The following is a 13,744-nucleotide window of genomic DNA, read 5'->3' as shown; positions in this document are numbered from 1 at the left end:
AAATTGGACCTGTGAAGATACAATTTCACTAATAAAGTTGTTTGTACTGATTTGTCAACTCTTGCAGGCTCTGTCAGTTTTTCGTTTGGACCCCTGAAGTAAAGTATAATTGGGCAATTCATATTTTTCAACCAGCTTTCAAAACTTCTGTTTCCTCAGGCTATGAGTCCACTAAAGCTTGTGTAAATCCTGAGCATCATTGACAAATATCTTATCTTGTAAAATGTGTCTCCCTATACACAGAGTACATGTGATCGAGAATTCGAAAGTGAAAGTAAAACGCGAGTGTGCATTCAAAAGCGATTTCAATACCCCACATGTTGATAGCGGCTCCCTGATGCTCACAAATTATACACAATATAATTACCCAACCATATAATTGTGAGAGAATGCAAAAGCACTGATATATATTTTTTCCTCCCATCTCATATTTTTCCCATCACCATGTCCCTTTGGGGGCTCCGTAGAATGCGTAATTTCCTTTCCGAACATAGTGTTTGGTTTTGGGCACATCCCTACTAGTAATTGATTTTGCAGATAGATGGTTTCCAAATATAAAAATGTTGAAGTTGTTGTTCTGGCTCTTGTTATAAATGATTGAGTTCTGTTTTGTTGTTGTCGTTGTACAAGCAGGTTGTGGTGGTTGGTCGGTGTGGTATTAGTCCCGCCCCTCCTCCACTGTCATTGGACGGCTTGGTAAAAAGTGACAGTGATGAGTGCTGCACTTTACCCAAATATGAATATTTTTCAATGCTCAGTTTTAGGGGATTTTGGATTTGTCTTCCCTAACCACATAACCAGACCTAGGCGGATTTATTTTATTTTATTTTATTTTATTTTATTTTATTTTATTTTATTTTATTTTATTTTATTTTATTTTATTTTATTTTATTTTATTTTATTTTATTTTATTTTATTTTATTTTATTTTATTTTATTTTATTTTATTTTATTTTATTTTGATGTTTGGGAAAAATTCAGTTCACCAGTCTGGAAATCTAAGACATTTTGGACCTACATTGTGAATGACAGGTAGGGATTTTGGATCTTCCACTATGAGAACTGTAGATTCTGGTTGTAAAAGTCTTTTTAACACTCAGAAATTGCTTCCAAGCACAGGCTCTCGATGAGGATCAGGCTTTGAAGATGAATGGATGGTGTGCTGTATTGATTTCCCCCCCCCCACATTGGTTCCTTAATCCTGGTTAAGCATTAGGAGATTCAAGCACAGACCTATGTCAAAGGTTTCTGAACCAGGATCTTGTTAACCATGTCTTTCCTTTGGGCCCCACTGACCTTTCAGTGCTGGTCCAATGAACACACTGCACATGTTTATGAGTGTATCTCTCACCTATTTTTATTTTAAACCTTTGAGGATTTACCATAAGACATTTTTTGTTGTTGTTGTTAGGATTTAAATAAGGTTGTGCCTGCTGGTGGTCACAACTGAAAATCTATTATTGCGTTAGATGCCAGGCGTCCTGGACTCAGGGATCGATACTGCTTTGTCGACAGATTCGTGCCCCTGCTCTGCTCGGCTGAAGATGAATTAGATTTTTCTATAAAAATGCGGAGCTTCGCTCTGCCATTGAGCTTATCGCAGCCATGTGGGATGCTTTACTCTTCACCTGTGGTATTTCATCCAGTTATTACTGCTGCCCCACTCCCGTGCCTTCTCGGATTTTCCCATTCTCTATCTGTCCTCATCTGTTATCTATAGGGGACATTTCTAATTCCAAATGGTTATGATCTGTATTAAAGTTTACGGATTAAAGATTAAGCTCTATTTTGTCCCAAATCCACCTGCTACCATATTCCTTTCATCACATTTCCAGGAATCCCTTCAACTGTCCACCCCTTTATCATTTATACTCCAGACCATGCTTTCCGATGGACTTTTCAGCCTATTCAGACTAAACACATGATATATAAGCACACTACCAGTTAAATGTCTGGAGACTAGCTCTTTATTTATTATTGCTTTTTGCCATGTTAAATAATAAATAAATAAATGTAAAACTATAATGAATTTGTGAAGGGCAAACATCCTGTTTTACGTACCACTTTGTCACTGATATTTACATCCCTGCACTGGGGTGCCAAACTTGTGCAGTGTAAAACGATGCATTGTTAGAAGATGCTTAACAACAGACAGCCAATCATGTGGCTCATAATCACATGTTTTGGACACTCACAGAAATACCACAAGTTGTATATAAACAGTTGTTTCAGCGTTTGAGGGTAAAAATGTCAAATGGTGACAGAAAACAGGACCACTGGAGTGAAGAAGAACAACACTACACTGAAGAAGAAATTACACTTTGTGTAATTCAGTCACAATTTAAAGAAAAGTTTTTGTTTTTCATGAGACTTTTCGTACTTTTCAATATATTAGGGAGTGGAAATGGTTAATAAGTCAATAAGTGCTCCTCTGCCACCATCTGCTGGTTATAGTGGTAATTTCATGTTTTTAAAAAAAAAAAAAAAAAAAAAATGTTTTTCATGTTTGTTTGCCACGGAGTGTTGGTTTTCCTACATCTTTAAACTTTAGTTTATAAATCATCACATTAAATATAACATTAAAGGGGACTTATTATGCCCCTTTTCACAAGATGTAAAAGCCTCTGGTGTCCCCAGAATGTGTCTGTGAAGTTTCAGCTCAAAATACCCCACAGATCGTTTAATATAACTTGCCAAATTTGCACCTATTTGGGTGCAATCAAAAACACGACGTTTTTGTGTGTCCATTTAAATGCAAATGAGCTGCTGCTCCAAGCCCCCTTTCCAGAGGAGGGCGGAGCTTTAACAGCTGGAACAACAAAACTGGAGAATCTCACGCAGCCAAAATGACGACGGTGTTCAGCCTTACATTGTTCAAACCGGAGCTGGACACTGATGGAGAGACTCAGGAAGAAGTTACAACTTCGCAGTCTGGAGCCCTGATGTGCAACGGTTGCGTACTGCGTTTGTCCAGTCACTGACACTGATGCTGTGAAACGTCAGCATATGAATATCCAGAATTAATTAATTATGAGCAGTGTTTACCCATACTCAAAATAAACCAGGATTAACTAGTTCAAGTATGAAAAGCCTCAACTAGTGTGAGTGTTATCAGATCTTTAAGCATGTGTTCTTGGTGTTTCAGGTGGTGATGAAGATCATCAAGCATTACCAGGAGGAAGGTCAGGGCAGTGAGGTGGTGCAGGGGGTGCTACTGGGGCTGGTGGTGGAGGACAGGCTGGAGATCACCAACTGCTTCCCTTTCCCTCAACACACGGAGGACGATGCTGACTTTGATGAAGGTAAGGGACTAAAGTTGTGCTCATTGCCTTAATTGGCACTATTCAGACAGGATTCATTTTCTAAATGACATTTGTGTTACAATTATTAAAGTAAGATGTCTGCCATCATTATTGTTGCTTATAATAGAATTTTACTCATGGATCAAATTTAGCTTCATATTGGTTCTCATTAGGGGCTTTCGCACCGGGTAATTATGGGAACTCAATTACAGGAACTAGCTACCAGTACGGTCCCCTGAGAACAACATTTTCACCTAGGGCCATTTTCCTGGTTATATTTGCTCCTCCAGTAGAAAGTCTGAAATGACGTGTGGCATTTAACAACTTGAGGAAGGAGGACGCCGTGATCGGAGCTGTGTTTTTGTTGTGTTGTGGAGAAAGTATAAGTAAACTGTGTGTTTACGGCTTTTTAAAAATGGTGGATGGCGGTGTTTCGTATGTGTTCATCCAACCAACATACACTTACGTCACTGGTAGTTCCTATTGTGTTGGGTTAGACCGGGTGTGCCTCATACGTCCTGAAAAGTGAAGCCGCGGGCTCTTTGATCGCCCCCTGGCGGCTGGATGCAGTACAGGTCATAAACCCTGCCCTCTCCATGTAAAGGATAGGCACTTGAGTCAAAATAAAAAAAATAAACTACACTTCCAATAACATTTTCCCGAAAGATGGTTTTGGTCATTTAAGGTAGTTGTTATCACGCTGATATATATTCAATTGTTCGTTTTTGTGATAAGTTTGATTTTAGCTAGCAATTTGATGCTATAGAAACGGGGCGTGTCGTCATGATTGACAGTTGTGATTGACAGCTTCTCTGAGGACTGTCGGAGCTTCGAGGGGAGATTGAAGATATATAACTAACTATTAATTTTCGATTTCTGTGTTATTTCACACCGACAAAATGAGCTGTTCAGCAGTAAACTGTACTAACTGACCTACAGGATCTGACGGATCACTGAACTTTTTTCGGTAACGTTAAATGTGGGCTTTATAAGCTAATTAATAAATGTTATTAGCTAAGATAACACGCCTAACGTTAGCCATGACGGGAAAAAGCAGGTGATCGTTATCTGGCAGTTACTAATTATTTTTATGGGTATAAAATAATAATTAGCAGGACAAAACTAATGATAGCCTACTCTAATTAATCATAGAGCACTGTCTACAGCAATCGATCTCCTGTAATGTTAGTTCAACTTTATTTAAAATGGCAGAACCGTTTCTGACATTTTAGAGTTGTTTCTAGTGGCATATTATATTGAGTTTATCTACTGAATTTGCTGTTTCAAAGATATTATTGCTCTAGAAACAGAATAGCCTATTATTTTATAGGTAGAATTTTAAATTGTGTATAATTTATATAGCCTATTTAAAATACATCAATGATGACGCAGACGTCTGGGCGGAAGTTTGAAACCGCGACTCCGCCTCCGGGCTCCACTGACGATTCCTTCTGCGCGTGCCCAGACTCCAAACTGACGTTTTTGCGTAACATGTCAACGCCCATCGTCGTATGTTTTACATTCAGTTCATTACAATGGAAGGAAGCGTCGTCGCGTCGTACATCTTTTTTTACAGTCTATGGGTTAGACCCTACTCTGAAGTAGGAGCTAATTTAATTCCCCCAAAAATCATTCTCAGTTTCATTGGCGAACATGGCAAAAAGCGGGTACTTTCGCCAATAGTTATAGAAACTATGAAAACGTTCCTCCAGTGCGAAAGCCCATATTGTATCATAGTAATACCCATCAGAACTGATGCCACCCAGTTGACTTTCTCAGAAATGAAATTAATATATTTTGGGCTCCCGGAAGAAATATTGAAATAATCATTATAAGCAGCTTTGGGGAGAAAGCGAATGATTTTGTGACATGGGTGTTGAGATGTGGTACATTAAGTACTGATGAAGTGCGGATAAAGAGTATACACAAATAAGATTCCTGAGAATACTATAAATGTGTTCACTGCTAGATAGTGATCCTGTTATTCCAGTGCAATGAAGATCGTTCTGCCTTAAATTGTGCCTGATAAGACTGTCAACAACTTTCTGATTCTAGGTTAGAAACACTACATTTCTTCCTCCTTTCATTGTCTAAACACAGATAAAATAGGTAGATGAATAACTAGATGTATAAACCATCATGACAAGTTTTGAACCCCGGACCTTTGTGTTTGCAGCCCCGTATTTTTATCTCCTAATCTGCCGTTGTATAATTGTCCAATTAGCCAATGTGTTTGAATGTGGGCCATTTGTATCTGGCTGCAGATTTTCGATTATTGCTTAAGGGTCTGTCATATACAGTCATTTACAAATAGAAGATGATGCTTTTATTCAAATTGGTGTTTAACCAAGTATAAAAGTATGATATATTGTTTTATTTATTGTTGTTTAATGCAGTAATGCACACAAGATCGAAATTAAGCAACATTTATTTCAGTTACACCAGGGAAATTTCACTTTTATCGCTCGTCCTTGTGTTTTGTCACACATTAAACTCCTCTACAAGTGTAAGCTTTTGTATTTTATCACACCACTGTGTCTGGCCCGCCAGCCTCCATTTACTACCTGCCAGCTTGTCAGTGATCACCAAGGCAGAAAAACGTCATCGTCGATAGTCGCGCTAGTAAACGGCGAAGTAAATTGTGGTGTAATTCAACAGAAACCTGTATCGGAGCAAAGGTTTGGGGCTCAGCTTTTATAGGGCTTCTCCAGAGAGCGCTACAGAAGGGAGAATGAGAACGGTCTGGTTTCAGCACAGAGCGAGACTGTGAGTTGTTTATTCGGTTTTACGGCCTGCGAGATCACAGGTGTTGCCAGTGAGATGTGCCGTGCGTCATGGGAGTGAGAATGAGGCAGGGTTGCATTATTAAAAGTGTAATGGGCTGTAGAGGCTCTGAAATAGAGGCAGCAAAGGAACCAAAATTGACTAGGGTGTTGTTTTGTGGGCCACCAAAATAGGGCTGGGCGAAATGACCGTAAATACAGCAATGGTAGAAAAGATTCTGTTCATACCGTGAGATATCCATGGTGTGATATGTAAAAAAAAAAAAATCTGACACAAAGCAAAAAAATATAGTCAAAACCGTGCAACTTCTAATTAATCTCTTATGAATAATATTGCCTTTTGGTATGTCAATGAAGTCTAAAATTTAAAAATGTGTTATTAAAGTATGTTGGTCACTAGAATAAAAATAAAAATGCTACATGACTATGTATTATTATTATTATTAATATTTTATATATATATATATATAATTAAATAAAATATTATATATAAATAATATATATTATTATCTATATGAATATATAATAATAAATATATATAATATTTATATATATATATATATATAAAATAGTAATAACAAAACAAAATAATTAATAAATTATTGTTATTAGGTATTATATATTATTATAATAATATATATAATTCTACTAGTAACTTCTAATAATAATAATACAACATTTTGAAGTTTAATTATTCACTTAGTCACTAGAATAAAAAATGCAGTGCTACATGTAATATAAAATATGATTATTTATAATAATATATAATATAATACCTAATAACAATAATTTATTAATTACGTTTTTGTTTATATATATATATATATATACAATTCTACTAGTAACTTCTAATAATAATAATAATACAACATTTTCAAGTTTAATTATTCACTTAATCTTTAAAATAAAATATGCAGTGCTACATGTAATATAAAATATGATTATTTATAATAATATATAATATAATCCCTAATAACAATAATTTGTTATTAATTATTCTGTTTTGTTATTTTTATTAGTATTAATAATACATTTTGGAGTTTATTAATTTAAATCACTAGTATAAAAAATACTACATGATGTAATATATAATATTATAAATAATAATAATTATAAATTAATAATATATTAATAATAAAATACATTACAACAATTGATTAATTTTTATCATTATTATTTATTGTTGTTGTTAAAAACATTGAGTTTAATTTTGAGCAATAACTGTGAAATAAAATGATTTATGCCATAATAAAAGATTTTGGTCATACCGTCTGCTTCTAAGTGTGGTGCAGACTTGGATATAAAAATATATATTTGAAATACTTAAGTGTTTTAGAAGGGACGGCATGAGCACCTTTGCATCTGACTTTAATGACTTGCGATGCATGTATAAGGAAGATTTGAGTTAGTACTAATTCTAAATGAGAAGTATTAAGCCTCAAGCGTAGTGCATCTCAAACTATACATTAACTCAGTGACTGTGACACTGCCCGTGGTCTCCTCGCGCCTCATTGATTCCCTGCCTCTGCTACAGGGTGTGTACATATGACAATGTGTGTTTGAGTGAACCTCTCCCACCCTTCCCAGCACAGCGTGTTTTTCTCTCCGTCTTTAGCCCGTAGGGCTGTGCCTGACAAATTATGGTGTCTAATGGATATTTAAACACCCTTCATATGCAAAGCAAGGAGCCTTGAACTGTACGTGCTGCAGAAAGGTGTAAATTCACTCTTTAATGAGCAGCCGGGACTCTTTTGCTTGTTTTTCCTGCGAGGCAATTGCTTTATTTATTACTAGACTTTCAAAAAGTGAGTTAGAGTCTGCCGCCTTTCTTTACCTCCTCGTGAGTGTTTTTTTCCATGGGCGTTTTCAATTTCGTCCATTATGAAACCTGCCGGTGACCGGAGGTGACTTCCATTACTTCTCTCTATTTTTACCTGGTGTTTGACTGGCTCAAACAGAGCCGGAGTCTTTCAGGTGGTTGGATTGAGTCTTATCTGATGGAGGAGTGCAGGTTTGCTTTGGAGAGACTGAAACAGGAGGGTGGAACACCTAAAGAGCGCAATACAAACATTCACAGGCCGTCTCTGCAGAGATAAGCTTTGTCGCTGACCTTCTATTTTCAGAGTCTGAAATGGATCATAAAAAGAACTTTTGGTTCAGCTCTGCATATTTATTAAATCTGTGTTAATGCATGTTTTTTTTTTTTTTTGTACATTTTTGTAAAGTATGTTTTTAGATTTGCCAATGCATAATACTATAACAATGCAACATCTAAATACCCCTCCAGTAATGTTAAAATACTTTTCCTTATCATAGCTTAATATGCATGCAGAAACTATAAGTATTATTGTGAGTTTTGAGACCGAACTGTCTGTTTTTTGACCAACTGCATATAAGAGGGACTGTTTGGGAAACCTGTTTGAAAACAATCATTATTATTTTTGCCATTCTGCTTGGTGATGCTCTTGCCGCAAAAAATCCCAGTGCATCATTAGATTTAAATGCTAATAGTAAATGCCTATCCTTTCCAAAAATTACAGTGATATAACCTTTTTTTTTTTAAGAAAATAAATGCATTTTTTTCAGCAATGATGCATTAAATTGATCAAAAGTGACAGTAAAGACATTTTTAATGTTACAAAAGATATCTGTCTAAAATAAATGCTGTTCTTTTGAAGAAAGAATCCTGAAAAAAATGTATCACAGTTTCCACAAAAATATGAAGGTCTTGAGCAGCAAATCATCATATTAGAATCATGTGATACTAAAGACTGGAGTAATGATGCTGAAAATTCAGCTTTGATCACGTGATATAAATTACAGTTTACTATATATTCACATACAAAACAGCTATATTGAAGTATAATAATATTTCACAATATTACTGATTTTTCTGTATTTTTGATCAAATAAATGCAGCCTTGGTGAGCATGAAAGTCTAGTTATAGCAGAAAATATTAACAAATATTACCAATTCCAAACTTTTGAATAGATCATGTTAATCCAAGATACCTCCAATACTATGGAATTACCATGATCCATGTCCAAAAAACATGATATTACCATGTTAATGTGTGATTAATCAAAATACCATAATACTTATTTTAAAGTGTTATGGCACTAAAAATAGTCAGGTAGTGTCGGGTTCATTTAAAAAAAATGAAATAAGATTAGTGGTGTTTATTATTTCTAGTTAAAGTCATCCTGCCAGGAACTTTATACACAAGTCACAAAACGTTCTTGCATTTGTTTGGTAGCATTACATAAGTCGCAGTAATGTTATGGTAATGTGCATAATATCACCTCAGGGTATTGTTTCTGTGTACATGCTTTGACACAGCCATGATTTGATTTCAAGGGCATGATTCTGTAGGAATGTGTAAACGTGAACGGACAACCAAAATGTTGGTACTAGCGTAAATTTGTCTACCGTTGGTCCTGTTGTTTAGGAGTTTTTTTCTACGCTTTTACTCCCTGAAATGCCTCCATTGTAGTCTTGAGTTTTCTTCCGGGAACAAACACGTCACAATATTCCTCATTTACATAATTCATATGCAGAATAAAGGGGCGGGGCCTGGTTGAGTTAGTTAGTAGTGTGTTGAAACCTGGCGGTTATGGTAAGGGGCGGGACATTTCCCAAACACCAATCACAACACACTGCTCCAGCCGACCAATCAGAGCACATTGTGCTTTTCAGAAGGAGGGGCTTCATAGAGACAGGAACTAAACAGAGCGTTACTGACAGACTGGGAAGAGAGGAGCTGCAACAATGGAGAATATGAGGAAAATAATGAACATTCAAGCAGGAAAATCTGTTCTAGTAGAGCTCAAAAACACAAACAAGACTTTGAAAAAAAGCATAATAGGTCCTCTTTAATATTTAAAAGATTTAAAAAAGTGTTTTCCTAAAATATTCTTCCATTGTAGCCAATTAGATACACAGTGTAAAAGTAAAATCCTGTAAAAATCTAGTTAAGGCATCTGTTTTTCCACTAAATGAGAATGATATATAATTACTGTCACATATGCACCAGAGTAACAGTACAATAGACAGTTTTGTAGCAGCTAGTATAACGAGTCTTTGCAGGTTAATTACATTTACACTAACATATTTAAATGTGTATTGCTGTGTTGAACTTTCGTTGTGCGTTTTGTGCTGTTTTTTGCTATAACGAGATGCGTCTTTTCATCATGTTCCAGGTTGATGATGAGGCAGCCAATGAGATAATGCCAGCTGTTACCTCAACCCCTGTCCAACATGAATGCATCAAGATACATTGGCATGCTATGCGTTTTGTCTTCTCCGTTTGCCTTGCTGTGTAGCCATTTTGCAGATTTTCCATTCACATTTACAAATTTCCTCCAATCATGAAACTTATTCAGATGCCTCAATTTCTAAGTTTTGGCACCCAATACTGCACATTTTGTATGTCTCCCTTATTTGCTACGCCTGATTCAGGTCACGGAGCATCTGCTATTGGGTTAATGAGTTGAATCAGGTTTGTTTGAGAAGCGAGACATCAAAAATGTGCAGTCTTGGGGTCCCACTGCACAGACAGCGCTTTTGTATGAAAGTACCTCCACAGACAGGCTTTTGAGGCACTATAAAGTCATGTTTAATGATCTAGAGCAAATTCAACTGAGCTTTACACCGTGTCCTAACCAGCCGCGACACGATACGTTACCAGCATCAAGTAATTTGTCAGTCCACGCTGAAAGTGAAAATGCTGTGTGACAGCACAATTACAGCCAGTCAGACTCAGAACATATTGGCTGGTTGGAACAAAAACTTGGATTTTTTTTTAATTTATTTATTTATTTTTGCGTGTGTGTGTGTGTATAAAAATAATGTCTGATGTAGTATGTGTATAATTGCTTTATATATTGTCATTATTATTATTATTATTATTATATAAGTATTTTATAAATGTATACTAGCATTCTAATGCTTGGGGTTTAAGATTTTTTTTAAATGTTTTTAAAAAAAAGTCTCTTATGCGCACCAAGTCTGCATTTATTTGATCAAAAATACAGTAAAAATAGTGAAATAATATTACTATTTAAAATAACCGTTTTCTATGTGAATATATAGTAAAGTGTAATTTATTCCTGTGATCAAAGCTGAATTTTCAGCATCATTACTCCAGTCTTCAGTGTCACATGATCCTTCAGAAATCATTCTAATATTGTGATCAAGAAACATTTCCGATTATTATCAATGTTGAAAACAGCTTAATATTTTTTAAAAACATTTTTTTCCTGGATATTTGATGAATAGAAAGCTAAAAAAAAAAAAAAAAAAATATTTTTTTGTAACAATATAAAAGTGTTTAGTTTTACTTTTAATCAATTTTGCATCACTAGATTCCAATGCATCCTTGCTAAATTAAAGTATTACAACTTGTTGAAAAATATTTATATGAAAATAATAATTGAATGTAGTCATAACACCTTCCCATCTGTGTATACTATCTGCGGAAGCAACATTTTTCAGGTTTATAGCTGTGAGAATCTTGCAGAAAAATATAAAAGCATTTTTTTCACCAGAAGGTGGCAGTATGGGACCTATCAGAAATGCCTGTGTGTATGTGTGTGTGTGTGTGTGTGTGTGTGTTTGTGTGTGTGTGTGTGTGTGTGTGTGAGCTCAGTGACTCCAACTGGGTGGGGGGATTTATCTGATAAATGCATAAATAAAACTGTGTATGACTTAAAGATTGCAGCTCTGTGCTGTCGGAGGTAATCCGCAGCCCATATTTCCTGGCAGAAAAATTGAGTATTCATTGTGGAAATGATCTTGTAGATTAACTCGGTTTCAGGCAGAGGTGCACTGAGAATGGATTATCCATTTAGGCTGTTTGTAAGTTTGTATTTTGAACATGAACGGAGCATTACGACTTCACCTCGGTGGCAGGAGTGATATATTTTTAAGTTGATTTCAGGTTTGTGACGGAGGAGGGGAGGAGAGGTGTGTGCCACAGTTAACAGCATGCGGACGAAGAAAAATGAAGGCTTTCAGGGATGTCGTCAGTCAAGCGACGTGCCCGGCATCCTAATGTGCTTGGGGTGTGATTTTTTTTATTTTCTCTCTTCTTCATTTTCCTGAGTTTGATATTATATAACTTGCAGACCCTGCCAAAAACAACATCTTAAACCAGTGTACGCTGGTTTTCTCCTGTCCGACTGCTGGTTTAAAGAGTTTTTGGGGGATTTTCAGAAGGTCAGGTTGCAGGTTTAAGGTTTTGCAGTGTGTAGACATGCCAAGAAGTGACTGAAAGGAAGAGAAAATGATATTATGAAGCCTATATGTGCCTCTCTTGTACCATTGGTTATTTGAATGCTGTAATGTATTAATCAGGTTAGTCTGGCACACAGTCTTTAGTAGTTAAACATGGGAAATGACATGCCAGTTCAGTCTAAATCTTAACTTGCATCATCAACCACCTGCCCAGTCACATCGCCAAGCACATGAATTGCAGCCTTTATATTTTATTTGTCCACATTTGAAGAATTAACAACAATTAGGCGTATTTGCTTGATATCCAAAATTGTTAATCCTATTTTTGGACTGGTTTTTTGGCAAGCTGGATTTGTCTCTTGAGGCTGCTTAGCAAGTAGGGATATGGAGAGCTACATATTTTCAAAATCCACCAGTTGATTAATTGGTCTTAAGTGAGTCCTGTATAATTAGGCCAGTTTTGGGTTCACCTGACCTAGTTGCATTTTTTAGGGGTTGTTTATATTATGTAAGTCACACGTTCAAAAATTAGGTTTGAAGGTTTTTTGAGGAAAACATTCCAGGATTTTTCTCCATATAGTGGACTTCAATAGGGACCAACGGGTTGAAGGTCTAAATGTCAGTTTTAGTGCAACTTTAAAGAGCTCTACATGATCCCAGATGAGGAATAAGAGTCTTATCTAGAGAAACCATCAGTCAATTTCTAAAAAAATAAAAATTATATACTTATTAACCACAAATGCTCGTCTTGCGCTGCTCTGTGATGCACCACGCATTACGTAATCATGTTGGAAAGATCACGGAAGGTGGAAGTACCGCGGTAGGGCGAAAAACTCTCCTTTTCTCCTCCAACTTCAAAATCGTCCGACATCGTTGTTTTACCTTTTTTTGTAAAGGGTGTTTGACTTGCATATTCGCTTTGTAAACACTGGATCGGTACTTCCGCCTACGTCACATGTGATCTTTCCAACATGATTATGTAATGCGTGGAGCATCGCAGAGCAGTGCAAGACGAGCATTTGTGGTTAAAAAGTATATTTTTATTTTTATTAGAAAATGACCGATTGTTTCTCTAGATAAGACTCTTATTCCTCGTCTGGGATCGTGTAGAGCTCTTTGAAGCTGCACTGAAACTGACATTTGGACCTTCAACCCGTTGAACCCCAGTGAAGTCCACTATATGGAGAAAAATCCTGGAATGTTTTCCTCAAAAACCTTAATTTCTTTTCAACTGAAGAAAGAATGTCATAAACATTTTGGATGACATGAGGGTGAGTAAATTATCAGGAAATATTAATTCTGAAGTGAACTAATCCTTTAACTTAAGTACTCGACTGGTCAGTTGTTGGAGGGGAACTCATGTGACCAATCCCTATTAGCAACTGTGGGGTCTCTAAGCGCCACCATACAACATGCTAAGCCTTG

The 13,744-nt window shown here is 36.1% G+C and overlaps 1 protein-coding gene across 1 annotated transcript in view; it reads left to right on the top strand.

The window, feature by feature from the left end:
* Positions 1-13,744, top strand: part of eif3hb (eukaryotic translation initiation factor 3, subunit H, b) — a 76,802-nt gene that overhangs the window by 13,639 nt on the left and 49,419 nt on the right. Inside the window, exon 2 of the mRNA XM_051873388.1 lies at positions 3,145-3,301. Coding sequence (XP_051729348.1) covers positions 3,145-3,301 — 157 coding nt within the window. The remainder of the gene's footprint in view (positions 1-3,144; positions 3,302-13,744) is intronic.

This window comes from Ctenopharyngodon idella, chromosome 19, assembly GCF_019924925.1.
Source record: "Ctenopharyngodon idella isolate HZGC_01 chromosome 19, HZGC01, whole genome shotgun sequence".
In the NCBI taxonomy this organism is placed as follows: domain Eukaryota; kingdom Metazoa; phylum Chordata; class Actinopteri; order Cypriniformes; family Xenocyprididae; genus Ctenopharyngodon; species Ctenopharyngodon idella.
Note: the sequence above shows the minus strand (reverse complement) of the source record. Positions and strands in the feature narration are given on the sequence as shown.